General features: G+C 51.5%; 1 protein-coding gene across 2 annotated transcripts in view; it reads right to left on the bottom strand.

Moving 5' to 3' along the window:
- Nucleotides 1-14,075, bottom strand: part of Ss18l1 (SS18L1 subunit of BAF chromatin remodeling complex) — a 38,074-nt gene that overhangs the window by 17,079 nt on the left and 6,920 nt on the right. For both annotated transcript variants that reach the window (XM_045157398.1, XM_045157399.1), the window contains exons 2-8: nt 10,097-10,173; nt 8,554-8,638; nt 7,043-7,187; nt 6,344-6,541; nt 4,679-4,843; nt 4,248-4,349; nt 3,379-3,471 (exon numbers count right to left, since the gene is read on the bottom strand). In XM_045157398.1, the coding sequence (XP_045013333.1) occupies nt 3,379-3,471; nt 4,248-4,349; nt 4,679-4,843; nt 6,344-6,541; nt 7,043-7,187; nt 8,554-8,638; nt 10,097-10,173 (865 nt within the window). The remainder of the gene's footprint in view (nt 1-3,378; nt 3,472-4,247; nt 4,350-4,678; nt 4,844-6,343; nt 6,542-7,042; nt 7,188-8,553; nt 8,639-10,096; nt 10,174-14,075) is intronic.

Genomic DNA, 14,075 nt, shown 5'->3' with positions numbered 1-14,075 from the left:
AAAAGCCAGGCGTGGTGGCACATGCCTTTAATCTCAGCACTCGGGAGGCAGAGGTAGGAGGATCGCTGTGAGTCTGAGGCCTCCCTGAGAATACAGAGTGAATTCCAGGTCAGCTGGGGCTAGAGTGAGACCCTATCTTGAAAAACCAATAAATAAATTAAATTAAATACCCTGGGTCTCCAAGCTGGCCAGAACTAAAGAATGAAATCCTCTCAAAAACAAAAAAACAAGGCAGGCTAAAATACTACTAGTCTACAAAACTGAACCAAAACATTTCAGATGATGTCTGTGCAATGAACAGGGGACACCAGGTGCCTGTGAGCAGTTGTGCTTTGAGACCCTTGGGAGGTTTTGGTTCTCTCGTTTCACATTCATTCTTAGGTGTCTACCCCAGCCAGGTCACTGCAGTGGCTCTAAGAATAGACAGGGACAATGGAGAAGTGCTCCTCACAGGCCCATAGATCTGGGCACCACTGTGTGGCAGGCTGACTGCACTGCATAGAGAGCAAAAGGGTCAGTCAAGAAGGGGTCCAGAAGGTGGCTGTGAATATGTGAGTATGTGAAGATAGAACAGGGACATACAGCCACATTCACTGCAGCCTTACAGAGGATAGCGAAACCATGGGAGCCACCAAAGGGTCCGTGGGCAGAGGAACAGAAAACAAACTGGGTATCACTGTCTTCAGAGAAGGAAATCTTGATGAGCCATAGCACATGTGAAGTTTAGGGACGAGGTGAGTGAAGGACCCAGTCACAGAAGAACAGACACTGATCTACTCACATGAGGTCCCCAGCAGCCAAATTCTGAGGCAGAAAGAGGAATGGTGCTGGGATGGGCAGTGTGAGGTAAAGAGGTACTTAACAAGGTATACCTTTAGTACTGCCTTCTGGAATATTCTTATTCTGAAGATGGCCTGAGGGCTTTGCAGTGATAGAACTGTGCTTTGTGCCACTGGACCAGCCATTTAAAAATGGTTATGATGCATCCAACTTCTCCCAGCTACGGGAGCTTATGCTTATCCTCTCAGTACTTGGGAGGCTGAGGCAAAAGGACTGTCATGAGCTCACTACTGGCTTGGGCCACATAGGGCGTCCCAGGCCTGTCCAGCCCCAAGCCGTAAGCATCGGGTGGGCATTTTTCACACCCTACGATGGGCCAACCATGGAACAGTTTCACTATGTGGGCTTATTAACCACAAATAATTTTTTGGTGTGTGTTGTGTGCACACCATGTAATTGTGTGCAAATGCATGAGCCTTGTACATACATATGCAGAGGACAGTGAAGGACATCTGGTGTCCTCCTTCACTGCTCTCCTACCTTATTCCCCTGAAACAGAGCCTCTCACTGAACCTGGAGCTCACTGTTTAACAAGAAGCCCACTGACCCTTTGGGCTCCACCTCCACCCTCGGTAGCGGGGTTACAGGCACCCGTGCCGTGCCTGGCTTTCTACATGGGCAACAGCGATGGGACTCAGGTCCTGATGCTTGGGCAGCAGGCACTCTTACCCACTGAGCCAGCCAGTTCTCCAGCTCCACAAATACTTTTTGTTTTTTAAGTGTTTTTAAATTTTGCCAGGTGTGGTGGTACACACCTTTAATTCCAGCAGAAAAGGTAGAAGTAAGAGGATTGCTTTGAGTTGGGAGGTTAGCCTGGGACTACAAAGTGAGTACCATGTTAGCTTGGGCTAGAGTGAGACTCTATTCGAAAAACAACAGCAAGAACAAGCTGCATCATTTGCAGGCCGCCGCGGCTTTCTGCTTTCTCTCCCCTTGGGTCTAACAGTGGCCCTTACAGCTTCCCCACAACAGCTAGACCAGCAAGTCCGAAGCCTGAGGCAGCCAAAGACTGACCAAGTCTATGAGTAGTGTCTGCTCAGGGGGCCCCCTCAGCCTGCTCAGGGCCTGACTCATCTGCCTCAGTTCCTCAGCCAGAGCGGACAGGTCTAGGTCAGAGTGGGCAGGTCTATATCAGGAGTGGGCAGGTCTATATCAGGAGTGGGCAGTTCTAGGTCAGAGTGGGCAGGTCTATGTCAGAGTGGGCAGGTCTATGTCAGAGTGGGCAGGTCTATATCAGGAGTGGGCAGTTCTAGGTCAGAGTGGGCAGGTCTATGTCAGAGTGGGCAGGTCTAGGTCAGAGTGGGCAGGTCTAGGTCAGAGTGGGCAGGTCTGTATCAGGAGTGGGCAGGTCTATGTCAGAGTGGGCAGGTCTGTATCAGGAGTGGGCAGGTCTGTCAGAGTGGGCAGGTCTATGTCAGAGTGGGCAGGTCTGTATCAGGAGTGGGCAGGTCTATGTCAGAGTGGGCAGGTCTGTATCAGGAGTGGGCAGGTCTGTCAGAGTGGGCAGGTCTAGGTCAGAGTGGGCAGGTCTGTATCAGGAGTGGGCAGGTCTATGTCAGAGTGGGCAGGTGTAGGTCAGAGTGGGCAGGTCTATGTCAGAGTAGGCAGGTCTATGTCAGAGTGGGCAGGTCTAGGTCAGAGTGGGCAGGTCTATATCAGGTCTATGTCAAAGCGGGCAGGCCTATGTTAGAAGTGGGCAGGTCTAGGTCAGAGTGGGCAGGTCTAGGTCAGAGTGGGCAGGTCTATGTCAGAGTGGGCAGTTCTAGGTCAGAGTGGGCAGGTCTATATCAGGAGTGAGCAGGTCTATATCTGGTCTAGGTCAGAGCGGGCAGGTCTATGTCAGAGTGGGCAGGTCTATATCAGGAGTGCAGGTCTAGGTCAGAGCGGGCAGGTCTATATCAGGTCTAGGTCAGAGCGGGCAGGTCTATGTCAGAGTGGGCAGGTACTACAAAGCAAGGCTGCTTGCTCAGAGTCATGCTCAAGGCACGCAGCTGCCTGACCCCATTCCAGAACAGCCATCCTGCACTACAAAGATTTTCCACGTTGGAGTCACAAGCTCCTGGCCAAAAGATGTACTATTTAGCCAGTGGAGGTTAGAAGAAATGCCAGGGCCAAATGCACAGTTCTGTCACCCACAAGCATGCTTGGCCTGTCTCAGGAGGCTATGAGTGCATTCAATCCTGCTGAACAACCATGTCTGGATGGCTGTGAAAGTCACTTCTAGGCCTCAGCTGCTTGATTGGAAGGATGGCTTGCCCCAAGTAACCCTGACCCCACATGGCCAGGTGAACCCTGTCTTGTTCCCCAAATAAACAAGGCAAGCGAGATCCTGATGCACAGCCCGGCACTTGCAGCTTTCAGAAGTAATCCCCACTTCACAGAACCACACCAGCCGCGTGCCCTCTGTGCCTGTTCCAGTGACACAGGAGAGACCTACTGGATTGGGCACTGCTTGTTCCTAAGAGGGTGGCGCCATAACTGCTGGGCCCACGTGGTATCTACGCTTTCAGGCCAACACACACCTCCCGGTTTCCTTACCTCCCTCATAGTAGTGCTGTGTGGACTCCTCAAATGAACGGTCATAGCTCTGCTCCGTGTAGGATGACTGCTGGTATGCGTAGTCACCGTGGCCTGCAAGGAAGAGACAGGCTACTGTCAGTGGTGACCTCTTCTTACCCCAACTCTGAGGAAACAACCAGGCCCACGGAACAGGGCAGAGTGCTCAGGCCAGGGGGGCAGACAAGGCTGAGCTGGCCAAGCCTGCCCGCCCCGAGCCTCCTCTCTCTCTAAAAGGCAGCCATCAAGTCCCACCTCCTGCTGCCATGAAGCTGCTGCAGGTCACAGGCCCGAGTTGCGCATGGCCGCCTCCCGACTGCTCACGCTGCTCTCTACTGCCCGTGCCTGCAGCACCTGGGCAGGTGACTGACAGGAGGCCCACAGCGCATGCACCATCTCGTACCAGGTGCTATGTCTTGCCCCACGGCTGCTCTCTGCACTTACCTTGCACCCGTTCCTTAGCCAGGCGAGTGCTAGGATTATAGGCATAGGCCACCATACCCAGCATTTAAGATCATTTCAAATGCTATTTCTACAAATCCTGGAATGACTTAAAAGTTGGCTGAAAGGTGACAAAGAACAATTCGTAAAAGTGACAGCAGGAGGCTGGGAGTTTGAGCCCACCTTAAAACACATACGTGGGTGACAGGAGGCCCCGCCTACTGCTTTTTGGGGATGGAGGTGAGAGGCCCCAAGAGAGTAGGTGTGGATGGCGACATGAGCTGAAGCTTTTCTCCAGAGACCAGGACCACCCTACGTCCCTATGTGCCCACACAAAGGAGACATGGGAGGCTCTGACTGCAGACCACAGGGGTTTTAGGTCCCAGAAGTCGTGAGCTGGCAGGCCTTACCATCTGGGTAGTACTGCTGGCTCATGGGCTCCGCAGCGCCCTGGCTGTGGCTGTACTGTTCACTGTAGTACTCGTCCTGGCCCAGGTACTGCTGAGAGGTGCCTGAGGGGGTGAGGGGACACTCAGAACAGTAAGCAGTGCGGTGTGGCCACCCAGCTGAGCAACAGAGCCCTACCAAGCAGCCTGGCCCATTGAGAACACCCCAGGGCCACCTGACTACAAACCCTCCCTCTCCTCCTATCTCCAGCTCCATGATGCTCTTGACCGTGCACCTGGAATAGCCACCACCTGCTCCACGGACAGCTGATGCATGCATGCTTGGTCCCCACCACACCTCCAGGCTCAACATCCTGGTTCACAGGAAAGAGGAAACCTCACAACCCCAGGTTCTACAGAGACATAGGAGTACCGGCCCGTGCATGCAGCTCTACCTTGCTGGGAGGGCCGGTAGGGTGCCATGGGCCTCTGCCCCATCATGCTGCTCCCTTGGCCTCCCTGGCCCATCATGGCAATGGGCGACTGGCCCTGGTAGTGCTGGCTCCCGCCCTGTGCAGAGTTGTAGTGGGATGTGGCCGCCTGCTGGTGCATCATGGAGACTGCATGAAAGGACAGAGACCTCAAAACAACCCTCAGGAAGTCCCCCCCTTCCTTCCCAGTGAACACCCAACTCCCTCCTCATTACACTGATCCCTTATTATTTTTCTAAGTTACCATAACTCCAAACCACAGCTCTGGAGATGCCCTGGCACATGGTCAGACCTTTGCCCTTAACACCAATATTTAGCCAACGCAGAAAAGATCATTGGGCAGAACAGCCTGGGCCCCCATGGCAAGCAGAAAGAGGCACTTCCCTGCCCATCCAAGGTGACAGAAGACTGAGTATAGTTCTCTGCCCCATCATTAGTCCTGGAGTGGTCACTGTTATCCCGACCACCTCTTGACAAAGTAACCCTTCTCAACTGGGGATAAGCTGTTCCCACTGCTGGTCTGTTCACACACTGCCTGCTTAGAAACTCTCCAACAGAAATGAGATGAGAGTCATACATTAAAGTATGCAGGAAGCCAGGGTTGGTGGCAAATGCCTACCATTCCAGCTACTGGAGAGGTTAAGGCAGGAGGAACAAAAGTTCAAGGCCATGGCTGGAGAGACGGCTTAGCGGTTAAGGCGCTTGCCTGCAAAGCCAAAGGACCAGCTTTGTTCTCCAGGACCCATGTAAGCCAGATGAACAGGTGGCACACGCATCTGGAGTTCATCTGCAGCAGTTAAAGGCCCTAGTGCACCCATTATTTTTATCTGCCTCTTCCTCTTTCTTTCTCCAAATAAAATAAAAGTTCAAGGCCACAGAATGAGTTTAAGGCCAGCCTGGGCAACTTATTGAGACTCTATTTGACGATGAAAGTAGAAAGGGCAAGGGTGTAACTCAGTGGTAGAACATTTGCCTAGCATTCACAAGGCCCTGGGTTCAATACCCAGTATTGCAAATAAGTAAACAAATAAATAAGCTTTTAGTAACCATGCTAAAAAAGTAAAAAGAAACAGGTGAAGTCAACTTTAACAATATGTTCTGAGTATTTCCAAAATTAGTGGTTAGCATGTAATTGTCATAGAAAATGTTAAGAAGATACTTCACAACCTTTTAGTAATATGTGTCTAAACCTAGTGTCTATCACTCAGAGCACATCTGGATTAGGACCCGCTAGCTTTCAAATGCTTCATTGTCCCATGACCAGCAGCCGCTATCACCGAAGGCCAGCTCGAGAGCCTCCAGTCTGCAGAGAGGCCTGGACCTCCAGCCAGGCATTTGGAGCTCTTGCACCCTGGCCTCTGCCAGGATGTCCCTGCATGGGAACCACTGTGCTCCACCTCTGAGCCCTGTGCTGTCCTTCATGATCCACTTCCCTGAAGCCTCTGAGAAACAGTCCAGGGCTGGAATTGCTGCCTAACCACAGCCCTTCCCTGAGGAAGTTTCCAGGCAAGAGCAGCAAGCAGTGCCTACTGGCAAGGCCACATGTCAGGGACGGCAAGACCCACTCATGCTTCCCAGGGCCCGGGGCCAGACCCGGGCTCCCTGGTCACCAATGGATGGGGTTGTTACCTGGGTTGGACTGCATGTTGATGTTGGTCCGAGACACATAGTTGCCAATGGCACCTTGGCCCTGCATGGGGACGCTCTGTGAGGTGGGTCCTGAGTGGCTATAGCCAGGCCCAGTACCATGGCCACTGCCGGACATGCTCATGGAGGTTGTGGGCAGCGTGCTCTGGGCCGTCTGCTGCATGGACACGTGGTTTGGACCTGCGGGAGGGGTAGAAGAGGGGCATGTCAGGTGCTGGGGACCAGGTCACCACTTATAAAGACACCCTTCTGGTGATGTTGAGGGAGGCTACACCAAGGTCAGCAACACCGTGAATGAGTTAATGCTGAAGTGAGTAATAAAATGTGCTAATGAAGGACAAGAAACGCCTGGGCCTGTTGTAACCCACTCAGCCACTGCTAAGAGTTCCAAAGCCAAAGCTTTTCATTCTTAGCAGCGAATTCACAAGGAGCCCCACATTCTGCTTCTGCAGTGAGGTACACACTGGACATAATCACATGGAGCTGCTCAGCTTAAGTCACAGCCTCATGCCTTCCACGTTTTTACTTTACCACCCATACACCAGGCACTGGCAGCGGGTCTGTAGCCAGGATGGAGAGGAGTCTTCACCATGACCAGCCCTGCAGGGTGTATGTGCCCTGCCACAGCAGCCAGCCAGCCACAGCTGCCTCAGTAACCTCATAAGTGAAAAATCTACTCACCATTACCAATCTGGCCCTGCATGAGGGAGGCGGGAGGCAGGCCTGTGCTGATGGCATCACTGAGGCTGCCCTGAGGGTGCAGGCCCTGGCTGGAACCACTCTGACTCAGCGCCCCAGGGCCCAGGTTCATGTTCTGTGTGGGAGGCTGCAGGAACAGGAAGGTCAGTGCTGAGGACAGCTACCACAAGCCACCCGAGTCAATGGATCACAAGGCTTGCACAGACATCTGCTGCGTGTCCACACTGTGACCACTGTCACACTTAGCAGGATGGTGATGGTTTCAGGCCAAGATGTAGACCATATAAAACATGTGGTCTGTGTAAGCCTTCTGACACAAATGAGAGCCAAGTTCATCCACATACATTTGGAAGTTAAAAACTGGCTCCTGGGCTGGGGAGATGGCTCAGTAGTTAAGGCGCCTGCCTTCAAAACCTAATGACCCCATTTCAATTCCCCAGTACCCATGTAAAGCCAGATGCACAAAAGGGGTACATGCATCTGGAGGTCATTTGCAGTGGCTATAGGCTCTGAAATGCCCATTCTCTCTGTCTCGGTCTCTCTATTTGCAAATAAATAAGTTAAATATTTTTTAAAACTGGCTCCTTCCTAGGATGTCAGGGAATCCCTTCTCTTGCTACCATGCTGTGCCCACCCCAACCCTCACGGACTCAGCTGTCCAAGTGACTGAGGGTCCTTGTGGAGCTGGCTTGCCGTCAGATCCCTACACTCTCACTGCCTGTATGCCCTCCTTCTCATCCTCCATCTCCTCAGTCCCAGGACAGAACGAAGCTGGGAGGTGACACATACGGGTGACGCTCAAACTCCCAACCAGATCAAATAACAGCTCCAAAGACTTGCACACAGAGGCTGCCTGTGCCTGACCAACAAGAGAGTCTCCAGCAAAGCCTGATGGCACAGGGTTAGAATCTCAGCTCATTGGGAAGTTGACACAGGACTATGGCAAGTTTAAGGCCTGACTAGGTTACAGAGCAAGTACATACTAACCTTTATTGAGCTGTTTTGTGATCCTGGTGGAGCACACTTTTTTTTTTGTTTTTTGGTTTTTGGAGGTAGGGTCTCACTCTAGCCCAGGTTGACCTGGAATTCACTATGGAGTCTCAGGGTGGCCTTGAACTCACAGTGATCCTCCTACCTCTGCCTCCCGAGTGCTGGGATTAAAGGCTTACACCACCACACCTGCACACACACATTCTTTGTAAGTGCTCATGTCATTCAGAAGGGCTCACAATGTTAGTGAGAATACCTTCTTGCTCCTCACTGTCTGCCCGGCATCATTGCACCATTCCTGGCTGATTCTGGGGTCATTTCCCTCTACTACATAAGCTGACCATAACCTCACTTATTTACCTCAGCCACTGTATCCTCAATCCTCACCCGTGTGACAGGGAGGATCACTTCATGGTCATTTCTACCCCATTTCTGATGCCTCACAGTGCAGGGTTCCTGGTGAACTACGTGAGGTGACATACTCAGAGCCTTGCAGTACTCACAGCAGGGAGTAGTGACTGCATGTTCTGGTTGGAGTCAGCTATTGTAGCCAGGTAGACCAGGTTCCGGTGCAGGATCTGCTGGTACCTGTGGGGGAAGTACATGGGTCACTTAGGAAGACAAACATGCCATGCTTGAGGCAGATCTGAGGAAGAAACTGTTTAACAAAGTCAGCCTTGACCTCCAGTCAAACCCTGTCCAGGACACTGGCCTCAGTGACACCCAGGCTCAGGCCCAGCTGGAGACAAGCAGCCATTGCAGCTCTCCATGGTCAGGAAGGAGCAGGCTCCTGTTCCATACAGAAATCCTGAAAAGAGGGAGGCGAGGGCCAAGAGGAAGGTGGCACTGGGTCTGCTCAAAAAATGAAAAAGGGCTGGAGAGATGGCTTAGCGGTTAAGTGCTTGCCTGTGAAGCCTAAGGACCCCGGTTTGAGGCTCGATTCCCTAGGACCCATGTTAGCCAGATGCATAAAGGGGCACATGTGTCTGGAGTTCATTTGCAGTGGCTGGAAGCCCTGGCACGTCCATTCTCTATCTCTATCTGCCTCTTTCTCTCTTTGTCCGCCGCTGTCATATAAATAGATAAAAATTCTTTCTCTCTCTGTCTGTTGCTCTCAAATAAATAAAAATAAAAAATAAAAAAATATTTAAAAAATGGGCTGGAGAAATGGCTTAGCGGTTAAGCGCTTGCCTGTGAAGCCTAAGAACCCTGGTTCAAGGCTTGGTTTCCCAGGACCCATGTTAGCCAGATACATAAGCGGGCGCAGGCATCTGGAGTTCTGGAGTTCGTTTGCAGTGGCTGGAGGCCCTGGCACGCCCATTCTCTCTCTCTCTCTCTGTCTGTTGCTCTCAAATAAATAAATAAAAATAAAAGATAAAAATTAAATCAAAAAATGAATAAAGCGGGAAGAAGCCATGGAGGTAGAGCGTGAAGTTAACAGAGAAAAGAAGGTCAGAGGTGCTGCTCCATGGAGCCAGGCATCAAGCTAACTCCCTGGCAGTGGATCTCTTGAAAGCCCAGCAAGGAAACAGGAATGACCAAGGAGCCCAAGGTGTCACCCACCATCACACCAGGTAGGGATCCAGGCCTCACACATACCACATGCCCAGGCCCTTGGCATCTCACACAATACCTGAGGGGTCTGAAGCCTTCGTACCACTTGTACCTGGGGGCACAATGCCCCACATGAGGGTCATCAGTGGGAAAGGAGAGACCTGAGGTCCTTTACAAACCTCTTGCCTCTAGGTAGGCCAGTAAACCCACTCTATCCACCCAGAGACACTGGTTGTCCCTCAGTGTTCTGCTACTGCTCCCAGGGCAGCGGGATGTGGCAGGCCTGCACCAATGGTTTTCCTCCCGCCCACTTCCCACCCTGGTGACAAGGCTTCCCACCTCCCTCAGGGCTTGTCCTCTAGGGTCCTATCTGACCTCCTCAGGCACAGCTTGCTCTGCACTCAAGGAAGCTTTCCCAGTACCTGGAGAAAACGAGGTGGTGCTACCTGGATGGGGGCCAGGCTCGGTACCCAGGCCAGCATGGTCACTTACTGGGTGCACTCGGCTGTCTTGCCCTTGCTCTGGTAGTCCAGGATGCACTGGATCAGATGGTGGTTCTCATCCAGCATCTGTGAGGAAAATGGTGTAAGCAGGGAGTGTGGTGCCCTCAACACTCACCTTCAACAAGATCCCACCAGGTTAACAGCATGGACGCCAAGAGCACACGCTCGGGTGTGTGTGGGACAATCAAGATCCTAGTGCCCCCACTGCAAAGGGAGGGTACTGAAACCATAATTGCACAAGCACACAGGGCCACCAGAGGTATCCCTGGGGCAGGAGACTCACATAACTGAAGAGTTTCATAAAGACTTCCCACAGGGGCTATGTTCAGTCAGGACCAGTGAGGGAAAGGAAGAAGATAGAACCACCAGTAGGAATCATGAGGAGCCACAGATATAGACTTGGGCTAGCTGCATGGGGTGGGTGGGGGGACTAGGGAACTATGGGCTACCAACTTTCTGCCTCACCCCTCTTGGTTCCCACAAGCCCTGAGCTCAACAAAAAATAAAGTGGGGAGCTGGAGTGATGGCTTAGTGGTTAAGGTGCTCGCCCGCAATGCCAAAGGACCTAGGTTCAATTCCTCAGGACCCATGTAGGCCAGATACACAAGGTGGCACATGCGTCTGGATTTTGTTTGCAATGGCTGGAGGCCCTGGCATGCCAATTCTCTCTCTTTCACTCACTTGCTCCCTTTCACTAGAAATGGGGCAGTCTGTTGGACTTTCCTCAAAAAAAAAAAATTTTTTTTTTTAAATGCAGTGGGGCAGTAGGACCAGTCTGTGGTCTAAAAAAGTCAATACTGCTCTATTACCCTGTCTTACTCATATTGTAGGTATGTGCGTATGCACAGGCTCATGACCTAAAATCCTAGCCTGAGACTGATCTCACTGAGTGATATAGGTTAGTGACCAGACATGGGCACTCCAGAGATGGTCCTGGGCTCCCAGCTCCGTGGGACAGGCCAGAGCTCCAGTCTCAGCAATGTTGGGAACTTGTCAGAAACCCCTGACTCTGCTCTGCCAGTGGCTGGTGCACTCATCAGTGCAAGAAAGCACTGGGTTGTGATCCCAAGGCCGCCTGGGTGTGCTGACAAGTCTGCAGGAGATACTGGAATGCTTGCTGAAGCCAGCTGTCTGAAGGCCTGTCTTCCGTAGAGCCCAGGGATCCTGCACACTCTCATGTGCTAGCTCTAGCTGTGTGTGGCATGGGTGGGAGCTAGGGGATGGGAGCCGGGCATGAAGACGTCTGTGGGTGGGTGCCTCACATCAGACCTTGGGCAGGTAAAGCACACTTAACCCTCCGCCGGGAGTGCCACTTGGGGGCAGCACTAGAATGGCTAGGAAGAGTTGGAATTGGAGGAGACAGGAAAGTGTGGTGGATCAGAAAACATACAATGGCCAGGCAGGTACAGTGTGGGCTGTTCCTCACCTGGAGTGACCAGTGACCAGCCTCCCAGGGGAACCAAGCCCAGTGACCTGCTGCCTTCTTTTAATTTTTTTTTGTTTATTTTTATTTATTAATTTGAGAGCAACAGACAAAGAGGTAGCGAGATAATGGGCACACCAGGGCCTCCAGCCACTGCAAAGGAACTCCAGATGTGTGCGCCACCTTGTGCATCTGGCTTAGGGTCCTGGGGAATTGAGCCTCAAACCGGATTCCTTAGGCTTCACAAGCAAGCACTTAACTGCTAAGCCATCTCTCCAGCCCATTCAAAGCCTTTGTTTGCCACTCAAAGACAGCCCTTTTTCCACCTCAGCCACAGGAGTCACCATGGACAGTGACTCTGCAGGCCCAAGAAGCAGGTGGAGTCCTCCTGGCTGTGAGGTGGGGGAGGGGCACGTTCCTGCTCTGTTCCCCTTACTCTGCTCTGTAACATGGGCCCCTATAACTGCTGTTTGCCGGTGAGTCAACTGAGCTCAGCTTTCTGCTCCACCCTTTAGCTTGCACAATCTCTTCTGTCCCTTCTGTCAGCTTCAAGTCTTCTCTCTGCTATTTACTGCTTTCACCCCAAGGTGAGGTGATACTATACCCAATATACCGTGCTCACCACAAAAGCTGTTCCAATACAGCGAACCACCAGGTGGCGCTGCTGGCCAGAACTGCCAGTGAGCTCATCTATGCGCCGTGGGGGCGCTTTTCCACCCAGCTCCTGCACACTAATCGCTGGGAAACAACCTCCAGAAGGTACAGGACTTCCTCCCAGGTTTCAGGTGCCCCTCCTACACTCCTGACTGCTCACTCGCAGGCAGGGATTCTTTCCAAGGACGCAAAGTAAACCCCACAGTGGTATGGACAGGATGTCACTTGGCATCAGGCACAGTAGGTAAACAAGAGGGAGAACCCACCCATTATGCAGCATTTACAAGTACAAGGAAACACTGAACTGTTACCATGTTCTCCTAAAGTGCACATAGTGTGTGTGCTAGCTTACTTCAGTAAAAAACATTCATAGTGGGCTGGAGAGTTGGCTTAGTGGTTAAGCGCTTGCCTGTGGAGCCTAAGGACCCCGGTTTGAGGCTCAATTCCACAGGACCCACGTTAGCCAGATGCACAAGGGGGCGCACACGTCTGGAGTTCGTTTGCAGTGGCTGGAGGCCCTGGCATGCCTATTCTCTCTCTCTCTCTGCCTCTTTTTCTCTCTGTCGCTCTCAAATAAATAAATAAAACAAAAAAATTAAAAAAAAACATTCATAGTGGGGCCGGGTGTCCTGGCACACACCTTTAATCCCAGCACTCAGGACGCAGAAGTAGGTGGATTTCTGTGAGTCAAGGCCACCTTGAGACTACATAGTGACTTCCAGGTAAGCCTAGGCCACAGCAACAGCCTACCTAAACCAAACCAAAACAAAGCATTCATAGTGGGGTTGGAGAGATGGCTGGATTCAATTCCCCAGTGCCCATGCCAAGCCAGATGCACAAAGTGGCACATACACCTGGGGTTTGTTCACAGTAGCAAGAGACGGTAATATGTCCATTCTCATATTTTCTTTCTCTCTCTCTCCTTCTGTCTCTGCTCACAAATAAATGAAAATACTCCCAAGACAAGGCCACAGAAACTCTTGAGCCCAGAAGTTCAAAAGGCCAGCCTGGCAACACAAGATTCCATCTCAAAAAGGGGGGGGGGGGGCTGGAGAGATGACTTAGTGATTAAGGCACATACCTGTGAAGCCTAAGGACACAAGTTCAATTCTCCAGGTCCCATGTAAGCCAGATGCACATGGTGACATATGTATCTGGAGTTCATTTACAGTGACTAGCGGCCCTGCTGTGCGTACCCATTCTCTTTCTGTCTCTAATAAATGAATAAATAAAAATAAAATCTTGGGCTGAAGAGATGGCCTAGCGGTTAAGCACTTGCCTGTAAAGCCTAAGGACCCCGGTTTGAGGCTTGGTTCTCCAGGACCCACGTAAGCCAGATGCATAAGGGGGCACATGCGTCTGGAGTTTGTTTGCAGTGGCTGGAGGCCCTGGCGTGCCCATTCTCTATCTCTATCTGCCTCTCTCTCTCTCTCTGTTGCTCTCAAATAAATATAAATAAAAAATATTAAAAAAAGAAACCCAAGTTTAAAAAATAATAATAAAACTTAAAAAAAATCAGGAGTCAGAGAGCTGGGGATTTGGCTCAGCAGTTAAAGACCCATGCTTGCAAAGCCTGCTGGCTGAGGTTTGATGTTCCAACATCCATGTAAAACCAAATGCAAAAAAAGTAGCTGCAGCCGGGCGTGGTGGGGCACGCCTTTAATCCCAGCACTTGGGAGGCAGAGGTAGGAGGATTGCCATGAGTTCGAGGCCACCCTTAGAGTACATAGTGAATTCCAGGTCGGCCTGGGCTATAGTGAGACCCTACCTCGAAAAACCAAAAACAAAACAAAACAAAAAAGTCATTGCATGCATGTGACATTCATTTGCAGTAACAAGAGGCCCGGATGGCCCAAACACAAATACATTTCTAAAGAGTCAGAAAATAAGA

Source organism: Jaculus jaculus, chromosome 8 (genome assembly GCF_020740685.1).
Source record: "Jaculus jaculus isolate mJacJac1 chromosome 8, mJacJac1.mat.Y.cur, whole genome shotgun sequence".
NCBI lineage: Eukaryota > Metazoa > Chordata > Mammalia > Rodentia > Dipodidae > Jaculus > Jaculus jaculus.
The sequence above is the reverse complement of the archived record's forward strand: the minus strand, read 5'-3'. Positions and strand labels throughout refer to the sequence as shown.